Source organism: Phoxinus phoxinus (genome assembly GCF_949152265.1).
Source record: "Phoxinus phoxinus genome assembly, chromosome: 16".
Taxonomy (NCBI): Eukaryota; Metazoa; Chordata; class Actinopteri; order Cypriniformes; family Leuciscidae; genus Phoxinus; species Phoxinus phoxinus.
In genome coordinates this window covers 6953711-6966478 of record NC_136891.1, presented here as the reverse complement: position 1 = coordinate 6966478, position 12768 = coordinate 6953711, and the positions used below count along the sequence as shown (strand labels likewise).

The 12768-nt window shown below is 35.6% G+C and overlaps 1 protein-coding gene across 5 annotated transcripts in view; it reads left to right on the top strand.

Moving 5' to 3' along the window:
* The window catches only part of fam184ab (family with sequence similarity 184 member Ab), a 110689-nt gene extending 98118 nt beyond the window's left edge, over nt 1–12571 (top strand). For 2 of the 5 annotated variants that reach the window (XM_079584649.1, XM_079584648.1), the window contains exons 16-20: nt 529–646; nt 1211–1270; nt 1720–1824; nt 3903–4111; nt 11918–12428. In XM_079584649.1, coding sequence (XP_079440775.1) covers nt 529–646; nt 1211–1270; nt 1720–1824; nt 3903–4111; nt 11918–11999 — 574 coding nt within the window. In that variant the 3' untranslated portion in view covers nt 12000–12428. Of the gene's footprint in view, nt 1–528; nt 647–1210; nt 1271–1719; nt 1825–3902; nt 4112–11917 lie in introns of all 5 variants that reach the window. The other 3 variants (XM_079584651.1, XM_079584650.1, XM_079584652.1) reach the window with 3 other exon arrangements.
* The last annotated feature ends 197 nt before the right edge of the window (nt 12572–12768 follow it).

Sequence of the window (12768 nt, the reverse complement as noted above, 5' to 3'; positions counted from 1 at the left end):
CATTAATTCTGTGTTCAAAGCGCAAAGCCATCAGCTTTGCTTTTCTAACTGAGCTGAAAGTGTCAGAATTGTCAAATTTCACTCTCAGTAATGAGTCACAAGCTCAAACAGATGACAGACTGATTGTAAACAGACTGGAGAGAGGGTTGGTGGCTCAGTTTCCAAACCATGCGAGTTGTCTTGCTGCCAAGTGACCGATTTAAAGTGCTCTACATAGTTAGCAACTCCACAGCCCACACAAATAGCACTCTGCATGCTATTTCAGTTGATAGCTTTCATTAGCTTGTTGCTAAGCTAAGGCTGCAATACTGTAATAAGCATAAAAACACATGAAACATATAAATAATTGAGTAAAATAGTCATGAGTTGATAATCTACATTTCTCTCGCTCCGTCCACCATCTTGAACTGGAGAAAAAAAAGGTTAAATGCTAATAATAAAATGCAACTATGGATTTAGACATTGTTAACCTCTCATTTCAAGGCTGAAGAGAAATCCTCATCTTAAAGACATGTCTTTGCTCCTCAGGTTGGAGGGGACAGAAGACAAATTCCGGAACAGAGAGAGCAGGCCTGAAGATCTGCAGACAATAGCCGAACTGAAGGACATGGTGGCCGAGAGAGAATCGTTGGTCAAGAAACTGGTGGTAAGAGCACTTAGAGAAGTGTGACATGCTCATTCGCAGTATCTCAGGTTTATTGTGAAATCCCTCAGCTATGAATCTTGTTACACAAGACGAGGTATCCCACGGGTGCGCGGTCCTGCTACATCCTGCTGAGATTAGCTGAGTCTCGCAAGACTGCAGGGATGGATCTATTACAGGACAGACAACCCTGCTGAAAAGACCAGCTTAATCCTGCTCTATACACAGGGGCGACCGCATTCTCTGCGAAATGCTTTCCTAAAACAATGTTGTTAGACGTTTGACATCCGCGTTTCTTGTATCTTTCCGATTTAGGCGGCAATAAAATCACACTAGCGCCTGCTATAATTACAGCAGCTGTGCTGGTCTTTTCAACAGAGAACTTACCTTATGCATTGATATGAAAAACGTTTTAATTCACTGATGCATTATCACAAATAAAGTTGAATGCGCTTGAATTAATTAGCTGAACTGACCCAAAGCTGAAATGAAAATGACATGGATATGATTTGATATTGAAGAATATATGACTTTTATAGTTCTATTTTTCTTTGTTTTATGTGACAGAGTGGAAATGTGATATTTGATGAAAGTCAAGAAAGAAAAAAAACAGTATCAATGTCAAATGTGAGTTAAATGATGTCGTCACGTCATTATGTAATTCATGTAATGAGAGTTTATAATTATTTTGAGGAACATACTGTAAGTGGTAGGGAGAACATACATAATTACCATATTGTTTATATTTACATTTATATTTTATAATGTTAAACGTGAAAACCAATTCACATTTTATCATGGCAATGTTTTGATGTGTAAACCATTTTTTTTTTGTTTTTATTAAAAATAGCAATATAATTTCTATAACTGACTGTCATGTAAAATGCATACACAAAAAATATAAATATATAATCTATTTTTATCATCACATGAACTAGTATTTTTAATAGAAGCTTATAATATTTTTTATTCATGTATTTAAGCTTGCAAAACAATTTTTGAGTTTAGTGCCCTTCATGTTTTGTAGACAAATGGTATTCCATGAAAATGGTGAGAGCGTCTACTTTTCTTTACAGGATGATAAGAAGTTCTACCAGCTGGAGCTTGTGAACAGAGAGACCAACTTCAACAAAATCTTCAACACAAACCCCAATGTTGGTGTCATTAACCCTCTTGTCAAGGTAGGATTTCTTTCTCGTACTCTACTATGCCCTTGTGTGTGGAGCTGGGAATTATTTATTGTAGTTTGAGTGAGACATAGTTGCTGTTCCAAAACCTAGTGATCTGATTAGGCTCCATTTTAGTTTGGATGCTGGCTGTTTGCATGGGATACACACTTTTGATTTAAAAAAAATAATAGCTTGGCAGAGCACAAAGAATTGAATCAAATTGCATGTTTATAGGTGCATTCATTCTCTCTACATTGTTTCTAATGTATAAGGAGTAGACAGCTCACTAAGTTTTGGAAATTACAGTGTTCTATCAATGCATTTCTCAGTGGGGCTTGATAGTTCTTCTTGAATTTTTTTTTTTTTTTTACACTGCAACCTGGCCAGGCATGACACAAAAAGCGATAAATTACATGTGTACATTGCAAATCTGAGTGTCCAACCAGTGGTCAATTGCTTTCACAGTGAAATCTCATTGGTTCAAGGTACATTAAACATCAAAAATACTTTGATTACTGTGAACATGAAAATGAGCAGTGTTGTACCTGGTTAGGATGCGGTGTTACTGTGGTGCAATCAACGGCAATACAACTGACATGCCAGACTGGAGTTCACTGGAAACACTGTTCACCAAGAGCATGCTGGAGCTCTTATCAAGCGTACACACCCACACACACACACACACACACACACACACACACACACACTTGTTTATTAAACGGTTTGTTCTCCCAAAAATTAATATTCTGACATGATTTACTCACCCTCATGTGATTCCAAATGGTGGAAAACAAGAGAATGTATTTTATTGTACTGGTTGGTTTCTTACATACAATTGTAATTAACGGGGACTGAAGCTTTCAAGCTTTAAAAAGGACAGAAAACACACATAGGAAGTATCATACAAATTGTCCATACGGCATGTACGCTATATTTAAAAACATCTGAAGCCATATATCATCTATTTTATTCTTATTTGTGAATAAAATTTTCTTTTTCTTTTAATTTTGTACACTGTAATACTACCAGTACTACCCATGCTTAAATATTTTTGTATTTATTTAGATTTATATACTGTTGTAGTACTTATTCATATTTTGAATTAGTTTAAGTCTTAGTCATTTTGTTATGTAATTTTGTCACTTGTGTTAATTCTTTTAAAAATATTTCTATTTGCCTTCAATTCAGTTGTAGAATTTCTTTTGTCATGTATTTGATTAAGTAGCCAAGGCAACATTTATTTTTTACATTTTTGTTTATATTTAAGTGTTACATCTAATATTTATTTTATTTTAAGCTTTATTTTAATTAACAAAATCGTTAATCGCTATGTTAATCGTTTTAGTTTCTGATATTTTCATTGAATCTGAATATTTTGTTCTGATTCCGGAAATGATTATCTGTCTGTTTGTCTGTTCTTCACTCAGATCTGTCGTATGAGTTGACAATGAGTTTTATGGACTTCTTTTATGGGCACATTTTGAAGCTTAAAAACTTGCTATTGCATAATAAAAGAGAGACCAGTACATTATACAAGGGTTTGAAACAACACGAGGGTGAGGAAACGATGACTGAATTTTCATTTTTGAGTGAACCATCCCTTTATAACTTGATGTTTCTCCAGAGTTCAAGAGGAAATGATGTTTGATGTCAGTTCTTGACCCAGTCTAAACAATGTCATTCTGTTTCACCAGATATTTCACTGTTGCCCTCATCTGTGTTCTATAACTTCCAAGTGTCAGTGATTACATGTGCATATATATGTGTGTGTGTGTGTGTGTGTGTCAGTGTCTCTCGTTACTCCGCGTTCTCTTCCTGTTTAGACATCCAGTTCTTCTTTGCTTTCCAAGCCATTCTTTTTTCAGTCTGAAAATTTCCAACAGCCTCTTCCTCTGACACATCTCTTTCGACTCATTTTGATTTGATTGGCTGAGAGCGACTGATGCTTCCTCTGCTGAGTGTTGCGAGCTTGACTTTCAGTGGGACGTTTGTTAGGAAGCAACTATTAGGAGATCAAGAGAACTTAAAAATGGAGCATCAAGCTCTCCCAACTTCCTTTTTTTGTTTGCTTTTCTTGTCGTCCTATGTAGCAAAAGCGAAAGAACGACAAGTCAGCCACCCGATTCAGCAGCTCGGCCAATCTTAGGGCCAATGTGGAGGCTACGGGGACAGGGAGCGGACAGCCCCAGCCCAACCGCCTCGAACCAATCCCCAACTCCCCCACTCACCAGCTGGAGCCTAACACGAGCAAACCCCTGCCCCCACCGACCCCTCTCACCGAACCCAAGAAATTGACGAGGTGAGGCGCACCTCATCACGGCAGCCGCCTCTCTCTCTGCACCACGGGCCAGCGGACAGACACATCAGCACACTGAACATGTACCGCCCGGGCAGCTGCGGTATCCCTTTTACGTGCCGAGGAAATGCACACGGAAACTTCTGATGGTTTGCGTCTCCCGGGCTCCTCTCTGCCTAACAGAGAGCGTGAAATCCAGAATTACGGCTCCGGTCTCCTTAATTAACTTGAATAATGAGTGCGCCGCCCTGGTCTCGGACTGGGGTCGTGTTAGAATTCCAGTTTGGATTGCTGCGTTTTGAAGGGGAATGCATTGAAGGATTTAAGTTGCCAAGCAAAAACTCATTCACATTTATTATTATTTTTTTATTGTTCTTTTGTAGTCGGTACACTTGTTCGGAATGGAATACTATACCATACTGTAGACTTTTCTTAAAATATACTGTATACATGGAATACCCTACTATATTTTGCAGTATACAACAAAGCACACTATGCTGGGTACTGTATCCCATAATGCAATGCTTTCTCTTTTGCCTTTCATTTCATCCAGTGATGAATGAACCTGAACATCTTTATACATTGTTTTCTTATTAATTTCATTGTTGATCGGACTGCTAAAGGTTATGACATTTTACATAAAATCAATGTTATTTTAATATTATTTGTATACTAATATAGTATTTATTGATATTTTTGGGGGGGGGGGGAATTGTATGTCCTTTCGCCACTTTATTATTATTTTTAAAGTATTTCTATTTTGCTGTAATTTATTTTTATTTCTGTTTTAGCTTTAGGAATTGTAATACTGTAGATTAAAGTTATTTATTTCAGTTATTTGCAAAAGCAGTAGATTTTTTAATTAAATTTTCTCATTTAATATTTATATATTATAATAACAACACTGCACTAAAGTATGTGATTATATATTTATATATATTTTTTTTTTTATATATATATACATATATATATATATATATATATATATATACCCATATATATTATATTTAAATATTTATAGATAATTTTTATATATAATTTTATATATAATATATAATTTTATATATAATTATTATATTTATATATACTTTTTTTATTTATATATACTGTATATATATATATTCTATTCTCATTTTCTTAAATCAATTCTAAGATGCTTACTGCATGCCGCTTGCTGAATTAAACATTCAGCGTAATGCAGTCATGCTAACATATAGCATACTACTTTTTGAAACATTCTCATTGCATATCGCATACTATACTGTGTAAAACAGGAGGTGATATGCAAGAAGCTAGTATTCCATTCCGAACACAGCCAGTGCAGTCACGTCAGGCAAATAAAAGGGATACTTGAGCGTTTTCCTAACATTGATGTACATGAATGCATAATGTTACTTTCTGAAGTCCCATACATGAGCTTTGGAAATGGCATTGGAATGCAAATGGGAGCATGTGTCCCCACTGTCGCAGTGCATGCTGGGAGTTGGTGTCTGTCTCTGTGTTGTGTTTTCTGTTTGTGATGGAAGTTATACTCATCTGTTATGTAACTGTCTTTTACTGTCCTTGAAGACCACATTACATGGGAGAGAATGATTTGTTTTTATTTTTTTGGGGAAAATATATACTCTTGCATCTGTGTGAACATGTAAATGACACTGTTTTGGGCTTTATATACACTTTAATTATAATTCCTGCTCTTTATTTTTTCTACAATAAACCTTTGCCTAAGGCTCTGCTTTTGCAGTTGGCATGTTGTAAGCGGTGGTCGTGTCATGCATGTTTTGCTGAGTCACTGTCTCATCTGAAGCACCATTGCGTGTTCTTCTTTGCATGCTGGTGTGAATGTAAATGAGGTGCAAGTGACACAGCAAGGTAGACTTGTGCGGGGTTGTCCCGTTTAGTCATGTGACACTCATATGGCTCTTACAGTCTGTTACATTTCAGGTCCTTTCTGGTAATCAGAACTTTTTTGCCTTTTTGTATTATGATTAAAGGGCCATTCACACTGAATGCTTGCACTTGAGCTTTGGTCTCAAGACACATTTTTTAAAGTGCTATATTTGTAATTTGACACTTGTGTTTTGTGGCTTTTAGTCGATATGTGTTTGCATTAAGGCCATTTATATGCTAATGTACTCCTAAAAGTTGACAAAATTCACCTTTAGTAGATGTGTACATTTAGACTGGGAAAATAGAGAAAAAAAATATAGATTTTTGTCCAGTCAAATGCTCTCTAGAATGATAATTGGGTTATTATTTAAAACATTTGTTTAAAAAAAAGGGACAGATTTAGACAGATTTTTTTTTTATTTTTTTTTTTTATAAATCCTATCCAAAAGTCATGTTCTAACAGGAACATATCAATGCCAATTTCAATGGGGTTTTTAAAAATGCAAATAAATAAATAACTAGATGCATCACAGTGGCCAAAGGTGTCCATCTAGCACATGTTTACATAAACTAATGATTTAAAAGTGCTATTTTTTTTAAAAGCTTTTAGTCAATATGTGTTTGATTTGAGGCCATTTATATGCTAATGCACTCTAAAAGTTGGCAAAATTATATTTTAGCAGATGCACATTATAAAATGATAAGTTTGAGAAAATTAAGAAAAGAATATTATAATTTTTTTTACAGATTTCCCAGTCAAATGCTCTTTAGAGTAAGAATGATTTTATTTATTTATGGATAATCGGTAACACTTTACAATAAGTCTCATTCGTTAACTTTAGTCAAAGGACTAGTTCACCCAAAAATGTGTTACTCACCCTAATGTCGTTCCAAACCTATAAGACCTTAGTTCATCTTCAGAACACAAATGAAGATATTTTTGATGATATCCGATAGCTTTCTCTGAGAGTTTCTCAGCCTGCTCAGTATTGGCTGACGCTGTTCACATGAATTCATCGGATTTTATCAAAAATATCTTCATTTGTGTTCTGAAGATGGACAAAGGTCTTATAGGTTTGGAACGACATGAGGGTGAGTAATAAATCACAGAATTTACATTTTTGGGTGAACTAACCCTTTTAAGTATTAACTAACATTAACTAATAATGAGCAAATGAATCTTTGTTAATATTAGTCGTTTGTTGTTTCATGTTGGTTCACTGTGCATTAACTAATGTTAACAAATACAACTTTTGATTGTAATAATGTATGAGTAAATGTTACAAATAATATTAACTTAGATTAATAAGTAATGTAGTAGTATTGTTCATTGTAAATTCATGAGTGAACAATAAAGTACTGCAAGTACTGCAGCTAATGTTAACTAATGAAACCTTTATTGCAAAGTGTTACTGGATAATCATTTTGATATATGTCCTATCCAAACTTCCTGTTTAATAGGAAATACGTCAACGACGATTTCATTTGGGTTTTTAAAAAAATGCAATTTTCAAGCCATGAGAAGAAAAAAAGCCAATCACACTGGTCAAATACGTCTGTGCAGCAAAAAAACAATTGGTTAAAAAATAGTGCAAGAATGCTGTGTGTACAGCCATCAGAATGCATTATAATAATAATTATTTAAAATAACAATAATTTTGCATAGATGCCAATATGCATTCCTCCTTCTATGAGTCAAAGGACTCTGTTTCAGGAGTGCTGCTTTGAAGGTGTTTAACTTTCATGATCGTGTGTCTCGGTGCAGGTAGAAGTTACATTAGTGCTGAACAGGCTGATGCAAATGCTCAATTGAGCGTTAAATTGAGTTTGCTGCAGATCAGGCTTAGGGGACCAAAGCACATTGATTTTATTGGAGATATGAAAGAATAGAGATTAGATTTCAAGCCAACAATACCAAAGATTCAGAAGTTCGAATACACAAGAGCTGTACACAATAAACTGATCGAAACTCTAAATTTGTGTATGAAAATACTTTTTTTCTTTTTTCTTTTTGGTCTGGAGGCTGACTCAACTTTGCAAACTACTTTCACGTTAGAGTAATGCCATATTTATCCGTCCATAGTCTCTGCATTAGATCACAGTCATGAACTTCAGATGCATCAATGTCTCAAAATGTCAAGCTTCAATCTGATTGGCTGACAGATTTCCGTAAGTCAACTGCCACAGGTTCTGATCTTTTTGTTTACAATCCAGTTCCTGAATTTGAATTGAGTTTGAACAGGATGCAAAATAGCAATTCTAATTTGAATGTAAGGAGATTCAAATAAATGTTCAAATAAAGTTGAAAGAAATCCATGTTACTGTAATTTCCAATAAAAAAAAGTTTGAATAGATAATGGATGGATGGATGCATGGATTGATGGATGGATGGATGCATGGATGGATGTATAGATGGATGCTTGGATGGATGTATAGATGGATGGATGTATAGATGGATGCATGGATGGATGTATAGATGGATGCATGGATGGATGTATAGATGGATGCATGGATGGATGTATAGATGGATGCATGGATGGATGCATGGATGGATGTATAGATGGATGCTTGGATGGATGTATAGATGGATGCATGGATGGATGTATAGATGGATGCATGGATGGATGTATAGATGGATGGATGGATGGATGTATAGATGGATGCATGGATGGATGTATAGATGGATGCATGGATGGATGCTTGGATGGATGTATAGATGGATGCATGGATGGATGTATAGATGGATGCATGGATGGATGTATAGATGGATGCTTGGATGGATGTATAGATGGATGCATGGATGGATGGATGTATAGATGGATGCATGGATTGATGTATAGATGCATGGATGGATGTATAGATGGATGCATGGATGGATGTAGATGGATGCTTGGATGGATGTATAGATGGATGGATGCATGGATTGATGGATGGATGAATGCACGGATGGATACATGGATGGATGTATAGATGGACGGATGGATGTATAGATGGATGGATGTATAGATGGATGCTTGGATGGATGTATAGATGGATGGATGTATAGATGGATGGATGTAGATGGATGCTTGGATGGATGTATAGATGGATGGATGCATGGATTGATGGATGGATGGATTGATGGATGGATTGATGGATGGATGAATGCACGGATGGATACATGGATGGATGTATAGATGGACGGATGGATGTATAGATGGATGGATGTATAGATGGATGGATGGATGGATGGATGTATAGATGGATGCTTGGATGGATGTATAGATGGATGCATGGATGGATGTATAGATGGATGCTTGGATGGATGTATAGATGGATGCATGGATGGATGTATAGATGGATGCATGGATGGATGTAGATGGATGCTTGGATGGATGTATAGATGGATGGATGCATGGATTGATGGATGAATGAATGCACGGATGGATACATGGATGGATGTATGGATGGATGGATGGATGGATGGATGGATGGATGGATGGATGGATGGATGGATGGATGCATGATTGATACAGAAAGACAGACAATTCAGTTTGAAGAGCTCCAACCATCTCTCTTTCTTCTCTCTGTTTACACCTGGTATTAAGAAGCATTTTGGTTGATCGGATCACAAGTGGACGACACTAAATACTGGTGTAAACGGGGTCTAAATCATTTTGAGCTTGTCCACGTTCAAACACTTCCAGAGGTATTGCTTTCGTAGTGACCCAAGTTTGGTTTGAAGGCGGAAAACGTATCAAGCACAATATTTTCTAGCCATTCCTGATTTCTATAACACACTCACAGCGTTCGGAGCGGTTTTGTGCTGTCAGAGCAAAAACAAAAGCTGATGCTCATATGTTTTCTGTTTTCTGGAAGTGGACAAAAGAGACCGATTTAAAATACCTGGTGTAAACGGGAATGTGTCTCCCTCATCTACTCTTGATCCTATCGAACAAAACGCATCTTTATACCAGGTGTAAACAGGACCTCTGAATCTCCAGACTTCCAGACGGGAAACTCGAGTACTTTCTGAGTCAGTGTTAGAAGCCCAGACATCAGTCAGTCAGCAGGCCATGCAGGCACACAGAAAGAAACCTTTCAGCTTAGAGGAACTCTTTCTTCTGACTAAACAATGCAATATTCTAGAGGTGTGTTTATGCTTTAAAAGAGCAGAGTTGTGGGGGAGAAATAAATAAATAAAAGTCTCTATAAACGTTGATCTGAGGGCTAATCAGGATTGAAAGCGGGTTCTGGTCCGGAAGGTGAACTCCGCAGACTTCACCTTGAGAGAAATTGATTTTTTTTTTTTTCTGGAAAGATTTTGCAGAGAATTTGTTAAAGCTACACTGTGTAACTTTTTTAGTTTATTCTTAGCTAAAAACACTTAGTTCTTTCAAAAATATATGTGCTCATTAATGTATATTTACTTTGTTCAAGTAATAAAGTATTCTCGTGAGTGTATAATATGCCATTGAAAATACATACGGGTGAGGGGTTCGAATGTCGGTCGCCATGTTGCCCCTCCATCTTGAAAGTACATTAGCCAAAGAGGGACATACCCGTTAATTTAAGCTTCACCTTTCGCGTCTCCGCAATTCACTGGCACCGGCCCTGTTTTTATTTTTTCCTTTCCCTCTACCTCTCCCTCGCACCTCCGTCACATCAACTGATCTCTGCTCACGGAGAAAATTATATAGCCTACAATGTAAACTTTGCCTTACGCTAGTGATGTCGAATAACAGAATAACGATAGCACTGATAAAAGTTACTTTACTAAGATTAGCTTGCATTCGTCTGGGAACCTGATAGCTGATGTTAGCAATGAAATGGTAAAAAAATAACGAAAACATAAAACTATTATTCATTTTACATAGATGTCATAACCTATATGTTAACTGACAAATTAAATTACTGCAAATTATAATAGTTTTCTAAAGTAACCTCATCACTTGAAGGAATACTCATGGACGAGGTCGAACTGGAAGCCATGTTAATCTTGGACTACATTGGCCACCGTAGGAGTTAAAACGAAATCGGAATTGAGAGGAACAGAAACTAATATTCACTGGATGGTCATATACCTTTTCACCGCTAGATGGGGGTAAAAATCACACAGTGTAGCTTTAAAGAAACTTTTTATCTACTCAAAAAAAGAAAAAGAAAAAGTATATATACTTTTTGATCAGAAATACAATTGTGAAATATTTTTACATTTTAAAAGGATTGTTTTCTATTTGAATATATATTTTAATATAAATTATTCCTGTCATATCAAAGCTGAATTTTCAGCATAATTTCTCCAGTCTTCAGTGTCACATGATCCTTCAGAAATCATTCTAATATGCAGATTTCATGCTCAAGAAACATTTCTTATTATTATCAATGTTGGAAAAAGTTGTGTTGCTTAATATTTTTCTGGAAGTAGTGATACATTTTTATGAATAATAATAAAAAAATTAAATAGACATTTTGTTACATTATACATTTCTACTGTCACTTTTGATCAATTGAATGCTTGTCTGGTGAATAAAAGTATTAATTTTTAATTTTTATTATTAATTTTATCTGACGCGATAAACTCTTTAACAAATAATCGATGCTCTTTTTTTAGTAGTGATGCCATAATTTGTTAATTATAGCCATATTCATAAACATGGTATTTATGATACATCATATAAATCCAGTACTTTTTTTTGCAAGTGCAATGGCCTATATTGATATCACTCGGTTCCTGTGAAAAAAAATACACACGCACACACACGTACATACATTAAAAGCACACGAACACACACCGATCTAATGGTTGCTATGCTATCCGTACAGAAACTCAGACTGCAGTTTACAGTGGGTTTTGTGATTCTCTCCATGTCCCTGACTGTCTTTCTTTCTGTTTCTTTGTCTCTATCTCTGTCTGTCTCTGTTTGTTTTTGTCCTCAGCCCTCCTGAAGGAGAAGAATCACCCGTAACCTCTCCAGACCCCCAGAGACAAGAATGGTTCGCTCAGTACTTCTCCTTCTGACTTTTGCAATTAAAGAGCATGTCGACCAAACCAAACAAAAAAGACAAAAAAGTAATACATTATTTAACGACACATCCTTTCATTTGTTCTTTTTTCTCCTCCCCACTGTAAATGGGTTTCTTGTTTTTACAGTGATGATAGGTATGTTTGACATTTCATTTACCGCAGTTTCTATAGAGTGGTGCATACGCTGCTAATTACTATTTGTTAAAAGAGAGAAAAAAACAGTATTGTCTCCTCTGTATCTAATTTTAGAATGCCACCGTACTGACTTTGTTACAGCTGCATTATCAATTTTGGTAGGATTAAACTGTTTGTATGGATGTCTCAACACAGATATAATGATGTCTCACTAATTTTAAAATAAATGCATATTTTATATTTATATTACTGGTGTATGCGTAAGAATAAATACTTATTGTGACATTTAATAAAGTGTGTCTGTTATGTGAGTGAACTTTTACCATTCAAGGAACCAAAAGCAAAGAACATATGATTTAAAATGCCTGTATTTTCATATACATCAACACATATTGCCCTGAAAGAAGAAACAATAAACACTTTTATTGTCATTTGGCTTTTTCTTGATATAAGAACAATTACCCTTGCAACGACGAATCAATAATCGGAGATGAGAGGTGAGTTTATGTGTAGCTTCCTTTAATTTATTTTTAATTATAAAAAAGTGCGTATGACCTGCAGAATGGGACATAAGAGAAACCAAAAGTGCTACATTTAATTTTCAATCAAATTAATTGTTCTTGTCATT